Source organism: Lissotriton helveticus, chromosome 5_1 (assembly GCF_964261635.1).
Source record: "Lissotriton helveticus chromosome 5_1, aLisHel1.1, whole genome shotgun sequence".
NCBI classification, from domain to species: Eukaryota; Metazoa; Chordata; class Amphibia; order Caudata; family Salamandridae; genus Lissotriton; species Lissotriton helveticus.
In genome coordinates this window covers 335,273,100-335,296,854 of record NC_136065.1, presented here as the reverse complement: position 1 = coordinate 335,296,854, position 23,755 = coordinate 335,273,100, and the positions used below count along the sequence as shown (strand labels likewise).

The 23,755-nt window shown below is 44.6% G+C and overlaps 1 protein-coding gene across 2 annotated transcripts in view; it reads left to right on the top strand.

Annotated features, from left to right (window-relative positions):
* The window catches only part of LOC144754517 (uncharacterized), a 424,858-nt gene that overhangs the window by 144,768 nt on the left and 256,335 nt on the right, over nt 1-23,755 (top strand). For both annotated transcript variants that reach the window (XM_078642413.1, XM_078642414.1), the window contains 2 exons: nt 6,052-6,134; nt 20,161-20,277. In XM_078642413.1, coding sequence (XP_078498539.1) covers nt 6,052-6,134; nt 20,161-20,277 — 200 coding nt within the window. The remainder of the gene's footprint in view (nt 1-6,051; nt 6,135-20,160; nt 20,278-23,755) is intronic.

Below are 23,755 nucleotides of genomic sequence, written 5' to 3'. Positions count from 1 at the left end.
CTGTTTGTTGCTGGTTGTGTCGACTTTTCTATCCTTTTTTTCTACCCTTTTCGTTATCTCTATGGATTTTGCGTCTCTTGGATTCCGACAACTAGCAGGAGCGGCTACACTTAGAAGACAGGGCTGGCTTAAAGCAACACATTTTTTGCCCAGAGAGCCAGACAAAAATCCTGGACAAGCCTTTTGATGGCGATCTCTTGTTCAGCAAGCATATTGACGATGCACTACAGGATATAAAAAAGGACACCGATACCGCAAGGTCACTGGGTTCCCTGCAATATCGGAAGACGCTCTTTCGAGGAGCAAAAGACAGAGGTTCCTATTCCTTTCAGGGAGGTTACCAGAAATACCAGCAAGGGAACCAGGGTCGATACGGATACTCCTCCCAACAACAAGCCTACAGAAACCCTCCAACGGCCGCCTATAGGCAACAAGGCAAGAAACCTCAACCCCAGGGCAGAGACTCTGCCTTCTGGCAGTGACATTCCTATTGCACCTGCACCAGACATGCCTCAAGCATACAAAATTCCTATTTCCCAACATTTCAACAATTAGATGAAAATAACCAAGGACAAGTGGGTATTAGATATCATAAAATTTGGACACACCCTGGAGTACACCAAATTTCCCCCTCCTCATCCACCTCCAAAGAAAAATCCACCCCATCTTTCTCTACTCGGGAAGGAAGTAAAATCTATGCTGTCAAAAGGGGCGATAGAAAGAGTTCCTCACTCTCAAACAGGAAAGGGATTCTACTCTCGCTTTTTCCTGATAAAGAAAAAGTCTGGGGATTGGAGGCCGATCTTAGACTTACGAATCCTGAACAAATACCTACAAAAGAAATTCTTTCGCATGGTGACACTTCAGGAAATTCTTCAGCTTCTGGACCATTCGGATTTCATGACAACCTTGGATCTCCAAGATGCGTATTTTCATATCCCTATTCACCCCAAACATCGAAAATTTCTGACATTCACGGTGGTAGGTGCACATTTCCAATTCAAAGTCCTTCCATTTGGCCTGCGCTCCGCTCCAAGAGTCTTAACCAAATTTCTAGCTCCGGTAGCAGGTCATCTCAGGCTGCAAAGCATCCAACTATTCCCGTATCTGGACGACTGGCTGATAAAGGCTCCATCCTTTCGCCAGGCTTCTCGTGCAACAACAAAGTGCCTACAAACATTGCATTCTCTGGGCCACTCGTTAAACGCCCAAAAGTCAAGCCTCTATCCTTCTCAAGTGATACAATTTCTGGGAGCAAAATTAGACACTGTTCAAGACAAGGCATTCTTGTTCACAGACAGAATATCTCGCCTTCTCTCTCAGGCAACGGACCTCCTAAAAAGAAAGTTCGCCTCAGTGAGAATGATCAAATCTTTTCTGGGAATTTTGTCGTCAGCAATTCTGTTAGTGCCTCATGCTCGGCTAAAAATGAGGCCAATTCAAGAGGAGATGGACAATCAGTGGCTGCAGATTTCAGGTACTTTCGACGACATGGTTCAAGTAACTCAAGTTATGAAAGAACCGCTTTCTTGGTGGAGGGGTTTCAAGAATGTCTCAGTAGGGCTCACTTTTTAGCCTCCAGTTCCAGATTATATCATTACCACAGATGCTTCCCTGGAAGGTTGGGGTGCGCATCTTCAAGATCTAAGCGTAAAAGGAAAGTGGCCCTCAGCAATTGCAAAAATGCACATCAACTTTCTGGAGCTTCGAGCAATTTCACTGGCCCTGCAGTCGTTTCTACCCAGTCTCCGAGGATCTACAGTTCTCATCAGAACCGACAACACCACTTGCATGCATTACCTAAACATGCAGGGTGGTACAAGGTCTCACATTCTGTCCCAGGAAGCTCAAAGCATCTGAAAGTGGCTTCTCCGGCACGATATCACAATCAAAGTGGAACATCTTCCAGGGGTCCAAAATGTCTGGGCAGATTATCTCAGCAGGGCAAATAAATCGTGTCACGAATGGGAGCTGGATCAAACAATACTGGATAATGTCTTTCAAAAGTGGGGCAAGCCAAATCTGGATTTATTTGCCACCAAAGGAAGTGCCTTTTCTTCTAAAGTTGGGATCCAGAGAAGGGTTCCTGGGGGAACGCTTTCATGATGAGATGGACGGGAATCTTTGCCTACGCATTCCCACCTGTTCCTCTGATCCCGAGGCTTCTACACAAGATGAAGAAGGAACCATGCTGCATGATTCTGATTGCACCGAAGTAGCCACGTCAGCACTGGTTCACAGAGCTTCTCCTTCTCTCCAAGTGCAGGCCATTCCGCCTTCCGATACTGCCGGATCTCCTAACAATGAGCAAAGGACAGATTCTGCATCCTTGCCCAGCTCAACTGCAACTCCATGCTTGGTTCCTGGACTCACAGATTTCAGGGATGTAGACTTACCTCAAGAATGCAGAGACATTCTGAATAAAGCAAGAGCCCCTTCTACATTGCGGACCTATGCCTTAAAATGGAAGAGATTTTGTTGCTGGTGTTATAACAACAGCTTGCATCCGCTAGAATGTCCTCCCGATAAAGTTCTGCCTTATCTGTTGTCGCTTTCAAAGTCTGGTCTAACGTTTGCATCAGTTAAGCTACATTTAGCCGCTATTTCTACACACATAAGATCTTCTGGGATTGCCATCACTTTGTTCCAATCGTCTCATTAAGCACTTCCTGAAGGGACATTTCAGAACTTTCCCACCGATTAGAGCTCATCCTCCGGAATGGAGACTAAATCTGGTTCTACAGCAACTGATGAAACATTAATTTGAACCCATTCATAAAGCGGATATCAAGTATCTCTCATGGAAGACAGCTCTTCTGTTGGCACTCACCTCTTCCCGACGAGTGAGTGAAATACAGGCGTTTAGTATAAGGCAACCATATTTGAAATTTGCTAATGATTATGTCCTCCTGCGGACGAATCCCACATTTATACCCAAGGTTCCTACTTCATTTCATCTCAATGAGCCGGTACCATTGCAAACATTCTTTCCTAAGCCGACTTCAGCAGCGGAGAAGTCATTGCATACCTTGGATGTCAAAAGATGCTTGAAATTCTACATATCTCGGACTGTGTCCATCAGAAAACCTGATCAATTATTTCTCTCGTATTGTGGACCCAAGACAGGCTCAGCTGTATCAAAAGCTACTATCTGAAAGTGGATGGCATCCACCATTCAATTCTGCCATTGCAAGGCAGGCCATCCATTGTCAAGCAAGCCTAAAGCTCATTCTACCAGGGCTATGTCCTCATCTACAGCATTATTTGCTGGTGTGTCTTTAGACAAGATTTGCAGAGCTGCAATCTGAAAGAGTGTGCATACTTTCACTCTGCATTATTGCCTGGATCTGGCAACAGAAGCTGAGTCAGCAGTTGGACAAGCAGTGCTACGAAACCTCTTTAGATAAGGTAAGCCTGATGGCAAAATATTTTGTTTCTGATATTATGCAAAGTCTTTATTGTATACAATCATTCTTGTGTATGACGTACTCTCTCACAAAATAGGTTTGTTTATACATACATATATATTTTGCAATAGTTTGACATGGTATCTCTTGAATTTCTTATGATACCCACCATCCACTATATCTATAAGTATTATTTACTGCTAGCTACTCTGATTCTAAGCATGTGAATCTATGAAAGATACCCCAATACTGGATAAGAAAACGAGTTATTTACCTGTAACTTCAGTTATCCAGTATTGGTATCTTTCATAGATTCACATGCGACTCTCCCTCATCCCTGGAGAGGCTTACCTTATCGTTATGGCATACTTATTGTCACTTGTGCAGTAGAAAATCTGAGGGTTTGCCTCTCTGTGGGGAAGGTTCTAGGAGGGGCTGATGCCTGATTGGCTGGTTTCCAAGTTTGGTTCTTTTTGCAAAAGGACTAAGATAGGCTAGTGTAGTTACTTTGCTATCTACTGTAGCCTATTATGAAATGTTATTATTACTATGATGTATATATTTTAGTGTACTGCGAGGCTCCCACCTCGTCGGCTGGGATGATTCTAAGCATATGAATCTATGAAAGATACCAATACTGGATAACTGAAGTTACAGGTAAGTAGCTAGTTTTATTCTCTGGCTAACTGAAGCCAAAAACTATAGACCATTGGGAGTTTAAACAGAGCTGAATGGGTGCCTACATGGTCCTCCACCATCAAAGCCTGTGGTCATTGTTGCATGACTATCTAAACTTGGTGCTGGGTTGGTGGGATGCAGCCATGTAATTATGACCTGTATCAGATACTCCTATTTCTGTAGGGGTTCTTTAAACTGGGCCACTCTCCGCTAGGCTGGAGGTGCAGTGGTGCTCTATCAAAGACATTAGGGAACCCTAGCATGCACTTGGTGAGGTGGAATTATTTGCCATGCCATCAGTCTTCTGACGGGCTGCCATTGTCCTACCTGGTAAATCATCTTTTTCTTTCCATACTGGGACCTGACCTGTGTTCTCTCTGAATCATAGATGCCTCTGTTTGAACATTTGTGGAGATTTATTTAACGTTACTCATTATTAAGGCACTTTATTTCGATGTATTAACAAAAGCAGGCAAGATTAGGAACATTTTGATTTTTATGGGCCAGAAACTCCTACTTCAGAATATTTCTAAAGAGAGACAACCCCCAAATATTCCCATTGAGATTGGTTTTGAGGCATGGGTTAGGGTGGCGGGGAGGGGTGGGTGGGTATGGGGTCCATAGGCTGCCTTGTGTTTCCATGGGCATTTGGATCTCCGGAGAGCAGTAGTGATCTATTTCCAGCTCACTCTGGGTTTGCAATGTTGTGATGGTCTCTTCGTTAAGTGTGGGCCGGCTTTGTTGAGCCCGAAGCCTGCCACAGTCTCATAAAGCAGATGATTTAGGTCCACAATTTTAATATCTTATGTGCTGAAGGCGACATTTGTCCCATAAGAGCACGTGACTGTTGAACTAAAGGTTGAGCAGCATCTTTAACGCATTTTCAAAGAAACCCTGTTTATGAAATCTGGAAGCAGCCTCTTGGCCTGTTCATCCACTTCACTGTCTCACTACATAGAGGAGGTCTGTGATTTGTGTACATTACATTTTGAATGTAGGACAGTTACTGCCATAGCAACAGGGAAACCATTGGTCTGCTCTTGAATAAACATGAGTGTTTTTCTTTGTAAAAAATGTTTGCGGTTTATTGGTACAAAGCATGAGCAGTCGAGTTGGGTATATCTTCATTATACGAGGAGTGGGGATGAGAAAGAGGCGGAGGAGATAATACACTGATTTTTTGGCAATAATCTTGTTACTAAAAGTCCATCTTCCTCATCTCATTCTTTAAAATATGTCCTCCCTCCTGATTGGAGGCCTATACATTCCTTTATAGGGGGTAGGGAAGGTCAGAGTCCTATCTTGGACACTACTGTAGAATGTAGGGTCCATGCCCCACACAAACAAACCTTTGGGGTGTAGAAGGCAAGGGGGTGCCTGTCTCATGATTTTGGACGTCTCATTTTGTAAGTACTGTTGCCAGGAACCTGAAATTGGGGTAATGATACTGCAGGTAAACTAAGCATTTCCTTCCAGATCTCAGTCCACCAGGTATACCCTTATATTTAACCACCCCTCTTGTCCTGGTTGCTATTATCTTTTTGTCATCAGCAAATGCTCTTGCTTCTAGTCACAATGAATTTATGTTTTGACTTAATAATCGGATGCTGTTTAGAAGATGCTGTACAGTTCGCAATGGGTCTGCTTTCAAACGAGCAAACCCATGTTTAGTTCCCCGACTTTCTCCACTTTAACAGATTGTGTGAGCTAGAGCCAATAATTTTATCCTTCCGCACCTCGTTTCTCTTATTTGCTCACAATGATAGCGCTTAGAAAGGAGCAGATTGAATATTGAATTCAGTTTTTTAGATGGATGTTAACATTTAGAAGAAAGGGTTTGGGCTGATGTGAGAAGTTGTTTTGAGGTATCCCGTCACAATCTTTGCTCCGGTGCCAGAATGTTTTGAGGTCATGTCGCTCCCAAAGTTGTTGAATTGGACTTTGCTTTTCCCTCTTTCTCTGACAGATACGATATCGAAACTAAGGGACGAAAGTAAACTTATTCGCGAGGCACATCAAGATGTCCACTCTCGGCTGCTTATAGCGCAGGTAAGCCATGGCCTGCAGGTGAAGGCACATATCTGCACAAGCTGGTGTATCTTTGGGACTTCAGGAACTAGCAGCACTTTGTTGACTTTGCAATTATAGTTTTCTTATACCAGCGAGATCTGAGATTTGTAGATCTGACCATGGGGTTGGGCTAGTTCTATGCAAACCTGCTCTGACCCGTCCTACCAGGATGTTCCGTCTCTTCAGGGACAAAATGATCACCTTACAACATGGCACCTTCCAGCTGGGAACTTCGGACTATACCTTCTTTGAAGGTATTTAAAATGTGTGTGGAACATTCGATAGAAGAAATTCTGTTTGGCTTCGTCAGAGCTTGAGACTATATTTTGCTGCAAGTACTAGCGAGAGTCTAAGATACGAATGATAAACACTAAGGCCCCTTGTTGCAGATATTGTAACTTGTGTGTTACCACGTTACTGTTTGACATTAATGTAAATAAGTCATATTCATTTTTTTAAAGATAGAACTTTCTATATTTTTAAAAATGAATATGACTTATTTACATCAATGTCAACCAGTAACGTCACAATATCTGCAACAAGGGGCCTGAGCAGCCCAGTAATTGTACGTTTTGATTGTGTAAACTGTATCTGAGTTTCAAACTCTAAATTAGGTTCTAAAGGTGAACTTTGGCTGCTGAGTCTTATCCCAGGAGGAGCTTCTTGACATTTCAGGGAGCTTAAACATAGAACTCCACCCTCTAGGCTGGTAGAGGACACAGGCAATGCTAGTCACAAGTGTTTCCTAGTATGTTGGAGTCTCCTAGGATCCATGGAACAAATCTGAGAAACAGGCGCTACACGCTTTGGTAGGGAAGCCTAGTACATATTTTAGAAGGGTGGAGAGCGTTTTTCACCTGCCAACTGCAAAAAGAAAGAATAACAAGGATTCAAAAACTGGAAAGTTATTCTTACCTTGGCGACATTCCACGCGCTTTGGCATGTAAAACAGAAACCTTTTTCTCTCCACATCACTTCCTAAGGCGCTCTGTGCACTTTGGCTCAGTTTCCTGAAGTTCGGCCTCAAACAATTTCTTCCCAATTCAAATTTAGCTTTGAAATGCAGTTGGCAAAGCTAGTATGTCCGGCTCTGCCAATGATTGTTTCATTTGCAATAGTTTAGAATTTTATTATCGTTTCAAGAAACTAACACATTGTGCATTTTGGTGTGGTATGCTAGTGGTAAATTGTAACCAATTTTTTTCAAGATGTCTGGGTGGCTACCTGTGAAGTAAAGTAAAAAAGGAATGAAACTCAAAAGGGTAAAATAATTTCTTTGACACTTTGGTCCTCCAGTCCATGGCACTGAAGTCGGCTACTTTTGTGGCAGATGTGCACACTGTACACAGGAAAAAATCTTGTCACTCAAAGTGAGGGGAGCCAATGGTTGAAGTGTGCTGACCCATTGGTCTGTTGTAAGCTGTGGTGGGCAGAAGCAAAATGTGATTGCTATTAAAACAGATTTTTAATGTAAATACAAAAGGTCTTGGGTGACAACAGACCTAACCAGCATTGACTAAGCCAATTTGTTGCGGCAATGCCTGAGCTATTCGCCTTGTCATTGTTTTTTATTTATTTACTAGCAGCCCGCCCCGGCGTTGCCCGGGGCAGAAGGGGGCTGGGGGCAGCATTTTCGGCTTTTGTGCAGTCCCGGCCGGGCCCCCGCCTGCCCCGACATTGCTTAGACCGCCCCCCGCCCACCTGCCTCCCGCCTCCCGCCCGCCTGCCTCCCGCCTCTGCCTTACCTGAGCCGCGCTCTGGACTTCACCGCCACTCCCGGGCCCCCGCCCGCCCCGACATTGCCCAGACCGCCTCCCGCCTCGCCTTACCTGATGCGCCGCTCCTCCCCGAGCTCCGGACTTCACCGCCACTCCTCGCTGCTCGTCACCGCTCCTCCCCGCCTGTCGTCATCACGCACGTCTAGGTCGCGGTCAGCGCTACGTCGCGGCCGCCGCTAGTTTTAGGGGACTACTTTGTTTGTAAATTTTAATTTTTCAATTTACGATTTTATTTTATTTTATGTCGCCTATGTCCATCTACACACCCTGAGGATTCCAACAATGTATTGGGTGTGTGGATTGGCGCTGTGGTTCCCGAGTTTACCTTGCCAAAAGGTTTCTGTTCTCTCTTTATACTAGTAGTATAGATTTATTCTGGTCGGCAAGAAAAAACAGGGTCACACATCACGGCATTCTTGGTACATACAGTTGCGTCTCACAGAGGTCTTACATGCGTGTCTATGCATAGTTTCATCCAACAACAAGTTCAGTTCTGTCACATTTACATATAATTTACCATCCATATCTTTCCCGCATCTCTACCCCTCTGCTAATCAGTCACCATCTACACTCTGTGGTATACATTCAGTTAACAACTTGTGTGGACCAAAGGTATTGTACAAAGAGTTCCCAGAAATCCCTAGGTCTAGAGACCTTCTGTATTTATTCTGCATATGTTTCCAGTGTCTCTTTGCAGTAAGTCCGATCTGAGACCCAGTCTTTTTATCGTGGTGGGCGCTTGCTACCCCATCGTAGTGCGATACAGCATTTGGCTAGTAATAATGCCACAGCCAGAAGCTTTGGTATTCTAGTCAGTGGAATCTTGTTGAGTCCTAATAGGCAGATTAGTGGAGCATTTGGTATCTGCTCGGATAACCTAGTCGTAAGAGTACGAGTAACCTCCTGCCAGTATGATTGGAGCTGGAAGCATGCCCATGCCTTGTGAAGAAAATCTACATTGGAAGCACCGCATCTGTGGCTCTTATCATCTGGTCCAAGTCCATAGTTATGTAGTTTCATTGGAGTGTAATACGTTTGATGTAGGAATTTCAAATGAATTATGCGCTGATTGCAATTTGAAGTTAGCAACTGCATTTGCGTACAATTGTAGTCCCAGTCTTTCTTGTCTATAGGGTGCCCGACTCGCTCCTCCCACCTCTGGAGCAATCTAGTCTGAGCTTGACTCAGTTCTCCCTGTGATGCATTATATAGGTGTGTTAGCAAACATTAACCCGTGGGTTCTGTTAGCAGGATTTGTAGTGCTTCAGTGGTGTGTGATGTATGCTGAGGGACGGATCGTCCTGCGTAATGAATCGGTTGTGCAGAAAAATATCACTCATATTATGTAGGCCCATTTCCCCCAGTAAAGTTTGCATATTCCTTTCTTGTGTGACTGTTATTCGTGGATGGGGAGCGATTGGAAACACCGGAGCATATATTGGAAGTTTCTGTGCACGTTTTGCTAACGTGTACCATGCTCGTGATGTGCAGAGTACAGAGTTTATTTTGTCCCTCGGAGTGTCTGTCTTCGGGTCGGATATGCAAGTGATCAGTGGAGGCGGTAGTGCATTCTCATGTTCCACTGCTATGTGCGTTATTTGTGCTTGTGGATGTAGGCAATAATGAGCATGTTGCGCCTGTGTGCAATAAAAATATAATTGGAGATCCGGTGCTCCGAAGCCCCCTAGTGATAGGGTTTGGTTAATATTTTCCTTCCGACTCTCGCCTGCTTCCTGGCCCATGCTAATCACTGCATGGCTGAGCGTAATTTAGAAAACACTGCTTGTGTGAGCCAGATCATTGTATGGCGATCCAATGAGCCAGGGAAAGAGGCAATTTGATCCAACGGTCTACCTGCTCCTCCAATTTCGCTATTGCCCTGCAATAGTTCTCGCGAATCACCTTCTCCGAATTCCGGTGTATCCATATTCCGAGGTATTTCACCAGTTCAGTCTGCCATTGCAGTGGGAATTCCAAATTGGGCTGTGGTATAGAGGGTGTGAGTGGTATGACTACTGATTTGTCCCAGTTAATGCTGAGACCCTTGTAATGTTCAAACCTAATGTATTCCCTAATGAGTGGGTTTAAATTAGTATCCGGATAGCGAGAATAGAGAACCATATTATTGGCTTATAACGATATACCGACGGGACGAAGCCGGAACTGGAGAGCGAAGTCCAGGTACTTTTGGCATATTTAAAGGCTAGTGGTTCTAGTGCCAGTGTGAAGAGGAGTGGCAAAAGCGGGCAACCCTGCCTGGTTCCACGACTTATGCTAATCAGGTCTGACGTATTCCCATTTATTCTAATGTGCGCACCAGGTTAAGTGTACAGAAGCGCAATCCAGCGCAAAAAAGGTTCTGGGAAACCCATCCTGCATAATACCGTAAACATGAATGTCCATTCCACTGAATCAAAAGCCTTCGTCGCGTCCAATAAGGCTTCGGCTTCTGGCAAGTCGGGATTTAGTCGGTGAAACATTGCAAAGATGGTCCTTACATTTTGCGTTGTGGATCTTGTCGGTATAAAACTGGCCTGGTCTGGTAATATCAGATTCCGTAACAAAGGTTGTATTAGTGATGCAATAATTTTTTCAAAAATGTTGGCATCTATGTTTATTAAAGACAGTGGGCGGTAGGATTCACATTTAGCGAGGTCCTTGTATGGTTTAGGGGGAGTAATTAATAGCGCCTCTCTCAGCGAGGCCTGGAGCATACCGTCCTCGTAGGCCTCTTCATACATCTCAGCTAAGTGTGAGATTAATAAGTCTCTGAATTCTTTGTAGAATTCCTCGGGAAGCCTATCCATACCGGGAGCTTTATTATTCTGGAGGGGGTTAATTGCCTCTTAAATCTCCTCTTCCGTGAAGCCATGGCAGAAGTATTTGCGATGTTAATCGGACATCCACACCAAAGCAATGTCGTCTAAATAGAGGCAGATCTCAGGTGGGGACAAAGTTCTTTGTGTAGAATAGGGACGGGTCTAATACTCTGCAAAGCAATCTAAAATCGACTGGGTATCATATGTAAGTTGGCCTTGCAAGGTAGTTATTTGTGTTATATAGGCTGACTGTGTGGGTCGTATTCTGTGTGAGAGCGCACGTCCCGGTCTCCCCCCCCCCCCTTGCCATAGGTGCGTACATTGTATTTACTTGAGATATATTTAATCTCATCATGTGCAAATCTATGATAGGTGTCCACCTTTTGCCTGATATCCACTAGTATTTTGGGGTTTTGTGTGGTCACATATTCTGTCTCTAGCTGTTGGATATCCCTTTCTGTCATAAATAGTTGCTGTTGAATATCGTTCAGTATGCCCACATGTTTACCAATATAGTGGCCTCTGATAGTCACCTTGGAGGCCTCCCATAGTGTCCTTGCACTGCTGACAGACCCTACATTAAGTTCAAAGTACTCTAATATAGCCTGATGCAGCTCAGAACGGAATACCTGGTCTAGGAGTGTGCCTTGTCGCAAACTTCCGGTAAACTGACGTGGAGTGTGTGTCGGGATGGCAAGCGCTAGACGGATGTGGGCATGATCCGACAAAGTCTTAGGCATTTGTTCTACCAATGTTGTCCATGTATAGATGTCTTGTGTAGCTAACCAGTAGTCTATTCTTGACCACGTATTATGCGCTGTGGACGTGCAAGTGCCTTCCCTGCGACCTGGGTGTCTCGGGCGCTATAGATCGATCATTGCGCATTCTACCATACCTTCTCGGAGCTCCCTTGCCGATTGCTTCCCATATCGTTCATTTCCCGTGGACCTATCTAAAGCAGGGTCTAGACACTTATTAAAATCCCCACCCTATATGATGGCTGTGGGTGGTAAATCGCCCAGTTTTACCCATATGTGTGCAAAAAAGAGCGGATCATCAGTGTTGGGGCCATATGTTGTAACTATTGTTAAAGCAGTGCCTCCAAAGTTGCCCTGGACTATAACGTATCACCCCATATCATCTGTGATGGAGCTAATAAGCGTAAAGGGAGTGCTACGTCGAGCAAGGAGCATTACCCCTCTGGCATAACTAGACTAGGAAGATGCCATTCGATAAGAGGCCCACCTTGCACCTATTCTCTCTATGAGGAGTGTGAGATGGGTTTCTTGTAGGCAAGCAATATCTATCTTATACTGATCTAGGTATGCCAGAACCTTGCGAATTTTCTGTGGATTATGGAGGCCTTTCACATTCCTGGTCATAAATGTTACCGGTCTAGTATGTCGTGATCTGTTTTCCATGCACAGTGTTGCCTCTAAGTGGGGTGTGCCAGTAGCCTGTGTATGAGTCACTGCCTTGTAAGATGGTGTCTACTACTTTAATGCTGACCAGTTTTTTCAAAATAACATCCCCCCTCCCACCCAGAAAATTGAAACATGGCCAACCACCCTCCCCCAGTTCCCCAAACAGAAAATGTACGAAGTGTGGTGTACCCAGGTGGGCGGGAGCTGCCATCCTGGGTGCTCTGTGAAAAGAATTCACATGGTTGGTTGCCGAATAGAATAAATTCTGAAATTTATGAACAGAGTTTACCACTTACATCAGTGGGCATTTTGTCGCTTGAAGCGTGTGGTACAAATCAGTGCTTAATACAAACCTATAGTTCAACAAAAGCTGCCTCTCAAACCACATATTATCACTTATCTGTGTCCATCGCAGATGCGTTCTTGTATCGGCTGTCAGGAGGTCGCCAGCAGTGATGATCTCAGTTGAATTAGTGTGTATTGGACATCCTGATCCGTACTATTCACTACACCCCCTCATGACTCTATCTGCGTGTGACCATAGAGCCACAACCCGCAGCGCCGCTGTGCGTCATCTGGTGGGTCCTCTACGCAATCTTGTTATGCACAATTCGATAAGTGTGACTGTTCTGTGTGTACTGTCCCATTATTCTACATCCGAAGTGTTGGCGTGTTCTTCCGGTCCTCCTCTCAGTGATCTCCTGCGTGTGCCCTGGGATCCTTTCTGTTGCAGGTACTTGAGTACCTCTTTGGGTTCACTGTATATCTTGGACTTCCCATTGTCCGTCACTCGTAATCTGGCAAGGTATAGCATCGCGTATGAGATGTTTAGGTAGCAGAGTTTGTTTCACCGGTACAAACTTCTTCCTCGCCTCCTGTACAAGCGGTGTAAAGTCAGGGTAAATCGATATGTCCATACCCTCGTACTTCAGACTTCCCAATTCCTGGGCCTTGCGGAGGGCCGCATCTCTGTCTCTATAATTTAAGATTTGGCTATGATTGGCCTCGGTCTTGCTCTAGTGGCAGAGCTAAGGACCTGTGTGCCCTCTCGATTATGAAGACTTTGGAAAAGGTTTCCCGCCCCAGGAGAGTTATGAGCAGTTCAACAGAGCGTTCCATGGGCCCTGTATTTGTCGTCTCTGCTATTCCGATCAGGCGTATATTACTACAGCGGGATCGCACCTCAATATCTTCAGCTTTCGCCAGCAGTGCTGTCAGTTGTTTATCCATTTTTCCCTGTCTGGTCTCCATTTGCGTATGGGAGTCTTCAGCTTCGGAGATGTCTATCCGCTCTGTGTGCCGGTCCAGTCATTCGGAGATGCGGTCTATGCGTTAAGTTAAAGAGTCAATCTTACCATCTATGTTGGAGAGGGCGGCTTGTATCATTGAAAACATGACCTGCATATCGCTATTAGTAACTGCGCCTCCATTCGCGACAGCCTTCTGCGTGGTCTACTGGTTGTGTAAGCTGTGCTCTGCCGGTTTTTTGATTGTTCAAAGGTGAGCCTGGGTTGATTCTGGTCTGTTTTACCCATGGCTGGACTGTACGCAGGGACCTGTTATCGCCTTCTGAGTTGCACCTTGGGTTATGTATGCTGTGCAGATTTGGAGTGGTGGCGAATAATTTTCCGTGCATGGCGTTATAAACCACTTAGTGCTATGGAGGCTGTGGCAGCCATGATGTGCTAGGTAGAAATCAGACCGGCACCGCAGGGACACTTTATGGATTGGTTTTCTAGTATGGTAGCACTGATTCTGTGCCCCGGCTCACCCCAGCAACCGTCCAAATGGGCCCTTTACCTACAAACAACCCAGCACTATTGACCACGTGGTGGGGAGGTTGCGCAACGCTTGGACAGTGTGGGCAATATCCTGTGAACGTGCAGCAGTAATAGACAGTTTCTTATACAGGAGGTCACCCTTTCCTCGAGGGGAGAAAGCGAGCAGGACAGTCCATGATGGTGCACAGGCTGTATAGGATTTCAATGCGCAGTCGTAGCATATATGTGAGCTCCACACTCACCCAGTGTCAGCACGCTATTAGGGCAACACTTCGAACCTAGAGCCAGAGCGATCCCAGTGTTCAGGCCGTTCAGCACTGTACAGCGACTCAGCTCCTATTTTCAGCAGGGATCTGCAGTCCGATCTGGCTCCTCCCCGAGTTACCCTCTATGAGGGGGCCCACACCATTGGGTACAGGCCTTGCGGCGCGCAGCTCAAGAGCACTCAAGTCAACAGTGTGGGTATAAATAGTCCCGGCCGTGCTCAGCCAATATCCCGGCTTTAGTCAGATCACCAGTGTGAAAGCCCCCAGAGCTCCGGACCGCGTGTATGATCGTGGGCCTCTGGCAGCGTCGCTCTCACCTGTGGCCCTCACGGGATCGGAGGCTCAATTTCACAGTGGCAGGTGGGCTTCAGGAGGGTCTGCAGGTGTTCCGCTATCCCTCATAAAGGGCTGACTTGCATACAGCACCCCTCTTTCGTGGCCACAAATCCTCCGTCGCACCCAGCAGGACGGTCCGCGCAGGCGTGAGTCCCGCCCTCCTCTTCATGCAAGCCCGCCCCCTCAGCTGTTCATACACACGCAGCAGGCCTCACCAGCGCTGGGCATCAGCTCCTTTCTCGCGGCGGTGCAGGGTAGTTTTGTGCCGAATCAAAGGGGTCCACTTACAGCCCCAATGGTTGATGTAAGGATAAGTCGGCGGCCAGAGGAGCGTGTTTAAGAAGCAGCCATCTTCCGAAGTGGCTAGCTCCGCCCCCCTAGCCTTGTCATTGTGAATGTCTTTTAGCCATGTTGTCTAGCAGCACATCGACTGGCAGAACAAATGCATGAAAAAATTCAGTTGAAGGCTTACTCAGGAGAAAAAGCTAGAAATGCTCTTTTCAGGTGAGGTTAGCATAACTGTTATTCCTTTAAAATCAAATGTCTTTATTTTTGATGAACACTACCCGCCACCTCTGAACTATTGGCTAAGACTTGTCACTTATTAGACAAATAAATTCACTACAGGATCTTTGTTTGATGACCTCGTCAAGAAGAAATCCCTGCACTCCATCTCAGCCATTCATCCTTATATGTTTGATAAAATGAGTACCAGTGATTTGGGTAACAAATATTCATTTATTCTCAGTAGCCCTAGGGGAGTGAATGAGCGCCCTACAAATACACCTATTATGTTGTGTCACATCGTAGCAGTCGGCCACCAGGGAGATGATGTAAAGCTAAAGTTTTAGACAGTCACGCAGGCATGGTGATTATCCGGTTGGCCTGTAGATATTTTGCCCGATGTTGAAAGGACAGTGACATCTGCAGTGTCCTCCAATTCGGGTGCGTCTGGTCCCTCAGCAGTGGCAAAAATTAAACATATTCTAAAGCGAGAGCTCTAACAACATTTGTGTCGGATTCTTCGATTACGAAAGCTGGAGTTCGTAGAAACATGCAAACAGCACCAGTTAAAATGAGGATTTTCAAATACTCTTAACTGTTCAAATAGTAGCATCAAATCTCTCATACCATAGTTGTCCTCCCAGCTCTTTAGATTTCCAGTGGCGTAGCTAGAGCTTGTGGTGCCCGGGGCTATCCCTCAGATTGCCGCCCCTTGGGGGGCGGGGGCGGGGGCGGGAGGGAGAATGGCGAGCACTGGAAAGATGTCCGAGAGACACGTAGTATTTCCGCTAATAGTTACCTCGATCATGCAAGTTACATGCACATACATGACACGGTCAAAGGCTACACACACCCATTCTACTTTTCACCCACTCACACTCCTTCACTCACTCAATCATACATTCTCATCTAACTACCCTTCCACTCATTCACCTAATTCACTTTGCCATTCCCACTCACTGTTATATTTTCTGTTATTTAAATAGGTTATTGAAGACAGCAGGTTGAATTTGTCAACTCATGGTATTTTAACAAGCTTTCGTCTATCCACCTTATCATTCTCAGTCATCCACCCAGTTACTCACTCAACTACTCACTTAAGATCATTCCCCTACCTACCTACCCACATCGAACAATTATTTCACTTTCTCCCACCTTGCATCACTCACTTACTCACTCATATTCAGCCATCCGTATCAAGCTTCCTATGGTCATTCAACCAATTCATATAACCAGTCGTCTAATTTACCTACCCACACATTCATCCCCCACATTCAGTTACTCACCCATTCACACTCTCATACACCAAACATCACCCATTGAGTAACCAACAATTTCATTAATAAAAAGCTACACTAAGTGGCGTTGTTAGCGCCTGTTTTATTCTCCCTGCAGATTACATCTAGTAATGTCTACTGCCACAACATTAAGCACATTTGATCTGCAAATGAGATAAAAGAACCATCTGTAGTTGTAACAGTAGGTAGCTTTGTACTGACCCCATTTGTGCTGCAGAGAAGACAGCACAGCAGTTAGAAAGGAATAGATTTTGACTTTTTTCTCCAGCTTTTTTATAGTGCAGTTTTTTTTTAAGGAGCTGCTGATCCGGTCATTTTACCTGAAAACTTAACGTTACCTCATACTCATCAGGATTTCTTTTTTACAGTTTTTAACTTTTATTTAGTAGGAGCTTGACCCAGAGGGGTTTTATGGCCCTTTACATGAGCGCCAGTTATGTTACATGAGCACATTTGTGTTGTTTTTTTTAGGCAGGGTTGACTATGTGATTAGCCCAGAATCACAGAATGTTAATTAAGCTGACCCCATGACCCTAACGAGGCTCTCCAGTTCCACAGTCTTTACATCACACCTTTATTAATATTTCCCAAATTTACAGCTTTTTGTGTGGCGCAGTATAAAGATGAAAAACGGTTTCAAGCCTAATAAACTTCACTAAACCAAGACGTCCAGAATGCAGGTTTGGACATTTCTCACCTCAGACAAACCTGTTCTACTTAGTGAGGCGCATTCCTACATGAATGATAATGTTTCCAGTGCCTTTCCTGCTTCGTAAGTGAAACTGAACTCCCCTCAACGTGCTGTGATTCTTGCACTGTCTGTCCCGCTGTACGCTCCATTTCTTATGTGACGCAGCTCCCACATTTATTTGCTTAAGTTATGTATGGTGTTCAGGCAGCTCGCAGTGCAGTATCGCATGAATTCTCAAATATGCAGCGCTGCCACTAAGTATGAAAGAGCACGTCCTGGGATGGCCGTAAACACAATAACTCAAGCCTAAATTGATGCCACAGACTGACGTAATAGCTTTGTCTGTGACTTCTTTCGCATGCGTCCTAAACCCACCCTTTCACATCTCGTCACGGGGTGAGGTGTGGTCTGTGAACCTTGCTGGCTCCACCTCACCCAGTGGCGAGATACTGAAGGGTGGGGTAGCTGGTATTGAGTGGCATTCAGGTGCACGCGCGCAGCTTTGCACATTTAAACTGGGCCGCGGGCGGCCGCGGCACTGGAGGTCCGTTGCGGCCGTGGCCGCCTTTATAATTTATTTGGGAACAACTGTGATCGTTCCTAAATAAATTATAAGCTGGCGCGGCCGCAACGGACCTCCAGTGCCGCTGCCGCCTCAAAAATGGTGCCGCCCGGGGCGGACCGTGTACCCCCCACCCCACCACCCTAGCTACGCTGTTGTAGACTTCTGATCGGACTTAATAGTCCAAGAGATTTAAATTACTCAACTGGACTAATCTATTAACTTTGGGTGTAAAGATGGGTGGCGGTTGTATGATTTTACAACGCATTCCGTTGTAACGCATGACTTTACCACGCATGCATTACAACGGGAATGCAAATACCACGCATATCCTTTACCACGAAAATACCTTTTACACGCATTCTTTTACAACGATTTTCGTTGTAAAAGTATGCATGTAAATGGAATTCTCATGTTAAAGGATTTTCACCGTAAAAATTAACTTTTTTAATTTAACTCTCCTTGTTTTTCCGTGATGACGCTGTACGTCATTAAGAGGCAGCAGAAGCGTTTTTCGTTTCCTCTTACGACGCCGATCTCCTTTCACATCTTTTTCTTTCTTTTTCACAAACAGGTGCGTTTTTTTCTTTTTAAACCCACGTTTTTTTTTGTGGGGGGGGAGACCCCCCAAGCCCCCCCTTTTTTTTTTTACTTTAGCACACATGCCTTTACTCCGTATTTCGTAGTAAAGTTATGCATTGTAAAGTCTTCTCAATGTAACCACGCATGCGTTGTAATGCATGCGTGGTTATGGTGTGCATGGAAACGGCCGCGTTGTAGTGGCCGTTTCCCCAGTCTGTGCTGTGGCTTTACTAATGCCTCTGATGGTTTTCTAGTTACCAACTATTCCTTCCTCGGGCCCTAAAGCCCCCTAATATTCATGGTCTTGGCTGTCTTTGACTACGGACACTATAATGGTGTGGGATTTGGTTTTTTCTAAGGACTGCCGTGTGTACAGAGAAGTTTAGAAAACGCCTAAAAACTATTCTCTTATAGTTTTGCTTACAAGGAGCTGGACTTTGTGCCTGCCCCTGGATACCTTTGGGTTTAGGCGGTTTTCAAATAGAATTAGGCTCACAGTGGCCAGTAAGCAGGTGCCAGCCCAGTTGCTAGTATCAAGCCAAATGTCTTGTGCTGGCTGTGACCTTCTGATGAGGCATCCCTCAGACCAGTGTAGGACCTTGATCGTAATTTATCTGCATTAAAATCCCATTCTACTCCCCCCTTCATGTGCACACCTAAAAAAAAAAAAAAAGCCCAACCATGTGACCCAAACCAACTAAGTTTGTCAGTCAGTTAATTGAGAGATCTTCTCTTTCCGAAGCATGCACTGGGCGAATAGCTGCTATGGGGAGGACGACTCAAGGCACATTTGGGGAAGTGTTTGCCACAAGGATAGTGTTATCTAAAAAAGCTTATTTCTGCTATGTTGTATTTCTGTGCAACCGCACAAGTCACAACTTTTGCACATTATGCTTCTTGTGTAGGCCTTTCCCCTGTTGCAGATGAACGGGGTATCTACTGATTGTTGAAAGAGATTTATGTGAAATCAGTAAGCGTGAAATCAGTAAGTGGGATGCAGGAAACATTTTTATGGCTATCTCGAAGTTGTGCAAGTGGTGGGCAGTAGTAGGTTCTTCTACAGTTAAAGGCTGATTTTCCCATAGACGAAGCCAGAATTCTTCAAAGGCGGGAACAGATTCCTTCACAACCAGTATCTCAACAGAACATACCAGGGCAGGTTCCCTTGAGGTTAACATCAGTTTCTTTCGTACTTTTATGGTCTGAGACAAAATAAAGTTGATTTGAGTTTCTTTCACCAGTGGTATGACACAATATGATGGGACCTTCCCGCAAAATGTGATGAGGGGCCACCGAGTCTCCCATATGTTACAGATGTTGATTGGTCTTGTGATGAGCGCTCCTTGAAGTATTGGGGGCCCCCGTAGGGTTGGTGACACCCCAGCGCCACAGGAGCTGCAGGGCCTGCATTGCACACCTGCCCTTCTATATTCTTCTAGAATCCTTTGTAGATTACTCAGTAGCAGATTCAGACTCTTCTACTGGTGGGGCCAGTCCCTGTCCATAGGGCCAAATCCTTTGTGGGCAGGTTCAGAGTGATTCCATACAAAGGGCAGATATTTTGTGTTAACAGATTTGATTGAGAGGGGTTGGCCTAACGGCTAAGGCGCTCAACCTCGGACCTGGGGATCTGGGTTCGAGTCTCGGTAACGACGCCAGAAAAAAAACCTCCTGTGATTCTGGGCAAATCACTTAATCTCCCTGTGCCTAAAAAAAAAAAAATGAAAGTGTGTCCTCATGTAACGTAACTGGTGCTATGTAAAGCGCTCTGATACCTGATTCGGTTCGGGTCTAGTTCGCGATATATAAAACTCTGCAAAAAAAAAAAATTTGTCTGCTGAGGATTGCTTGTCATGGTAGGGCATATTTCTCCTGGGTATAATCAGATGCCTGCTGTAAGCAGATGCAACACTTTGCAAACCTGCTCATTTTTCACTTTATAATCATTTTCTTTGTATTTTCAGGAGCAGCTGAATGAGATGCACCTGCTGAAGGAAGCTCTTCAGAGGATGCCAAGCTTCAAGGAGCTGGGCACAACCCGAGGGCACCAGCAATTCCAGTTCCAGCCCCCAGACAATAAGGTACCACTCTTGGAATTCTGAGTCTAAGTGATCGGGACTTGCCCTGCAGAAAGGAGGGAACTGAAAGGATGCAACAGTGTCATCTGCAGACCCATGGAGCATGAACAACCTTAATCTAGTCCTCATTGGAAAAAAGGGGTGGTCCAAGGTGGCAGTCACAGGGGGAGTGAGAGCACTCTATTGAGACCCTCTGCAGCAGAGTGAGCATAGCAGCTGCCATTAGAAGTATTGCTATCCCATACAGCTGCAAACAGATGGCATATACCTTGCATAAAATACTGCTACACAGGATGTAAATACTGCTCTATGTGTGTTGCATGCTTCTAGACAAACATCATGTGCTGTAAGACACACGCTCAACACTTCGCTCTTTGCATTGTGTGTTATCAGACACACAAACTAGGAACACTACACTATTTATATCACACGTTGTATTGTGATAAGCAGCATAATCCGTAAATTGTGCACTATTTTCGGCATATGCTTCTAGACATGTGAATTGTACACATAACATAATGTATGTGTTGTGCTACAGGGTAGACTATAAACACAGCACTATTTGCTTCATGTGCTGCCAAACCCAAAACACACAACTTTATGCAGAGCACAGTTAGCACACAGAATTCAAACACAATGTTTGCATTATGATCTGGGAATCCATGTCTTATTATTATATATTTCTTGCCACAAGGTTTTAAAGGTTGGTAGAAAACTACAATAAAACCAAAAATAGAAATATACCTCCTCAAAAGTTTAAATACACCAATATTACAATAAATTCCCAATTCTAATATTATGGTACTTCACTCCTTAGTAGTCGGCATTACTATTCATTCCTGCTCATGTACTCAGGGAACAATGGGACCACCGCAATTACACTCCAAAATCTCATCTGTTTCCACCAATTGTCTGCAGACACCCCTGAAATACTTGCCATCTTGCCAGTCGACTTAATCCTCTACTAATAACAGATTTTGAGTGGAGCAGACGACATAATTTCTGTCACCTGAATAGTAGAATTAGATGGTGACATTTTTGTTTCCCATCTTTAGCGATCAATCGTTGAATGGCTGAGGTCCCAAGATAAAATATATGGTTCATTTGTGTCTAGCACTGCCTTAATGTAGAAAGCAGGCTAGTATTGTTGTTTTAGTACCTACTTCCCCCTTTTCAGGGTAACTTACTCTAAAGTAGTTTCTATCTGTTTGAGTACAAAAATATCCAACTTATGACTTTGCCACTTCATAAGCTCTCGGGGGCCCAAATAAATTGTAGATTTGTTGAAATAGTGCTTACACCTAGGAACCATCTGCTTGGTTTACCTAGAGTATAATAGACACAAAATAAAGAAAAATATAATATACCTCCCATATTAGATACTCTGAGGAGAGAATGGAAGTTGGTGCAGAACTGAGTTCTTCTTGTTGCAGCAAGATTCCATGCCTTAGATCAAGACTTAACTCCTCAGATCAAACAAAAGTGGGAATGGTCTTCATGTGAAACTGGTACCCCGGTACAAAAGCAATTGTTTCTTTAATCACCTGATGGACAAATTATTGTAGTTAACATGACTGTAAAAACACATTCGAGAGAACATAAAGTGCAAGATTACTACATATCTGCTGTTGAATAAGTTACTGACGTTAAGTGTTGTGTTATATGAAGTGATAAAGTGTTTGATCCAGAATGTTAATAACCTCAATGAAAGTTATCTTGGTGTTTTTCATAAATGTTTTGACCTGTAACCGTGTCACTGTCCGGGACATAGACTCCAGATATTGCACAGTTTGTGTTGTGTGCTGCTAGAGAAATTAAACACTACACTGGCATCATGTGTTACCATAAACTATAATATTTTCCAAATAGCACCGGGTGCTGCTGGACAGGCAGCTGGTAAATACTACACAAAGGCGTTAGGTGCAGCCATACATACATACATACAGTAAACACTACATTGTTTATAATGTGTGCTACAAAATGCAGACAGAGTAAGTATTTCACGGTTTGTCATATGTGCCATTGAACAATAATTCTGAGATCTGAACTGTTCGTGTCAAGTGCCACTAGGCACTGCATTATGTGTACCTTATGTTTAGTGCAGGCAGTCATGCAGGGTACATTTATTTAGCTTTTTTTAAACGTCAGCTTCTTTCCACTTTCTCAAGCATGTGGATTCAAAAAGTTGCGAAGTTCTAAGCTTCATGACGGCTCCTGGCCCTGCATGCATAATGCACTGCACTGTACCTTGAAGCCACAAAACATAGGTTGTATGAGGAGAGGCTATTTGGGGGCTTCAGAATTTTTGCAAAAAAATAATTTAATGACAAACTTGTTTGGTACACAGCAGTATAGGGTTCTCGAAAGCTGAAATAACTAGTGATTAAGGTTTTTAGCGTCTGTCTACAGACCGCTGTAGTTATCTGATGGCAAGTTATTCTGCTGACCCCTCGTGTAAGTGTACATTGTATAATTGACCCCTTATATTGTAGGTACATTTGCATACATTTTTGCTCACAGTTTGAGGTGCGTGGAATAATGGCGCCTCCTGTATTACAGGCAAGACAAGACGGGGTCATTGATATTGCCAATGCTTATTATTATAAGTATGTAATTCTGAGGTCTCCTTGCCCCTCAATCACAATGGTCTCATGGTGATTGATACCCATGTGCCACCAGATTTCCTATGAATGGGAGACTCAAATGGCTGAAGATTTCTAAACTTGATTATTTATTATTCATTTAAGTCCATGGGCTTTGAGCGGGGGAGGGGGGAGCATAGCAGCTGCTACTCCTTCTTTGTCCTTTGCTATGCTTGCCATTGCTTCTGCTACTCTGGGTCTCAAGCAGGAACAAAACCTGAGCTGAACCCTCAGTGCTGTGGTTACTATAGTTACAACTCCTTGCCATTTCTCTAGCCTCTTGCTACTTATTGGGGGCCAATGCGAGTTTAGGGAGGCATTAGTGATGGCACTGGGGCAGTCAAAGGGGAGTGATATTTCTTCTAGCACTCCTTGCATTTTGGTGCATTGCTGGTTAGGTTTACAGCCAATGTGCAATTCCTTATTTTGAAACGGACAGAACTGTACATATACCAGTGGACCTGATATGTAGCCCTCATCTGTCTTAAGTAATCCTGTCCGCTGCTCTGCTAAGTTTCTGCAAACTACCTGGGATGTCAAGGTCCGCAAATAGCGTGGCAACAATATAGGATTATATATTGATGCTGCCAAAAGCATTGTCTGTAAGTTAAGCACATCCTCACAGGGAAAGTGTAATTCGTGCAGACGGCTGCAAGTGGTGGGTCCCGGCACCATTTTCAGATCTGGCGTTAAGCAAGACCTTTTGGTTTTACAGTAGAATATACTTACCCTAGGAAGCTGGCGCTCTATATAGTGTACCAAAGTTAGGTGCACGGTGTAGTGTGTCCAGGTATCCCTTACTAGTGTACAGGTTCTTGCTTTAAGAATCCCATGGTGCT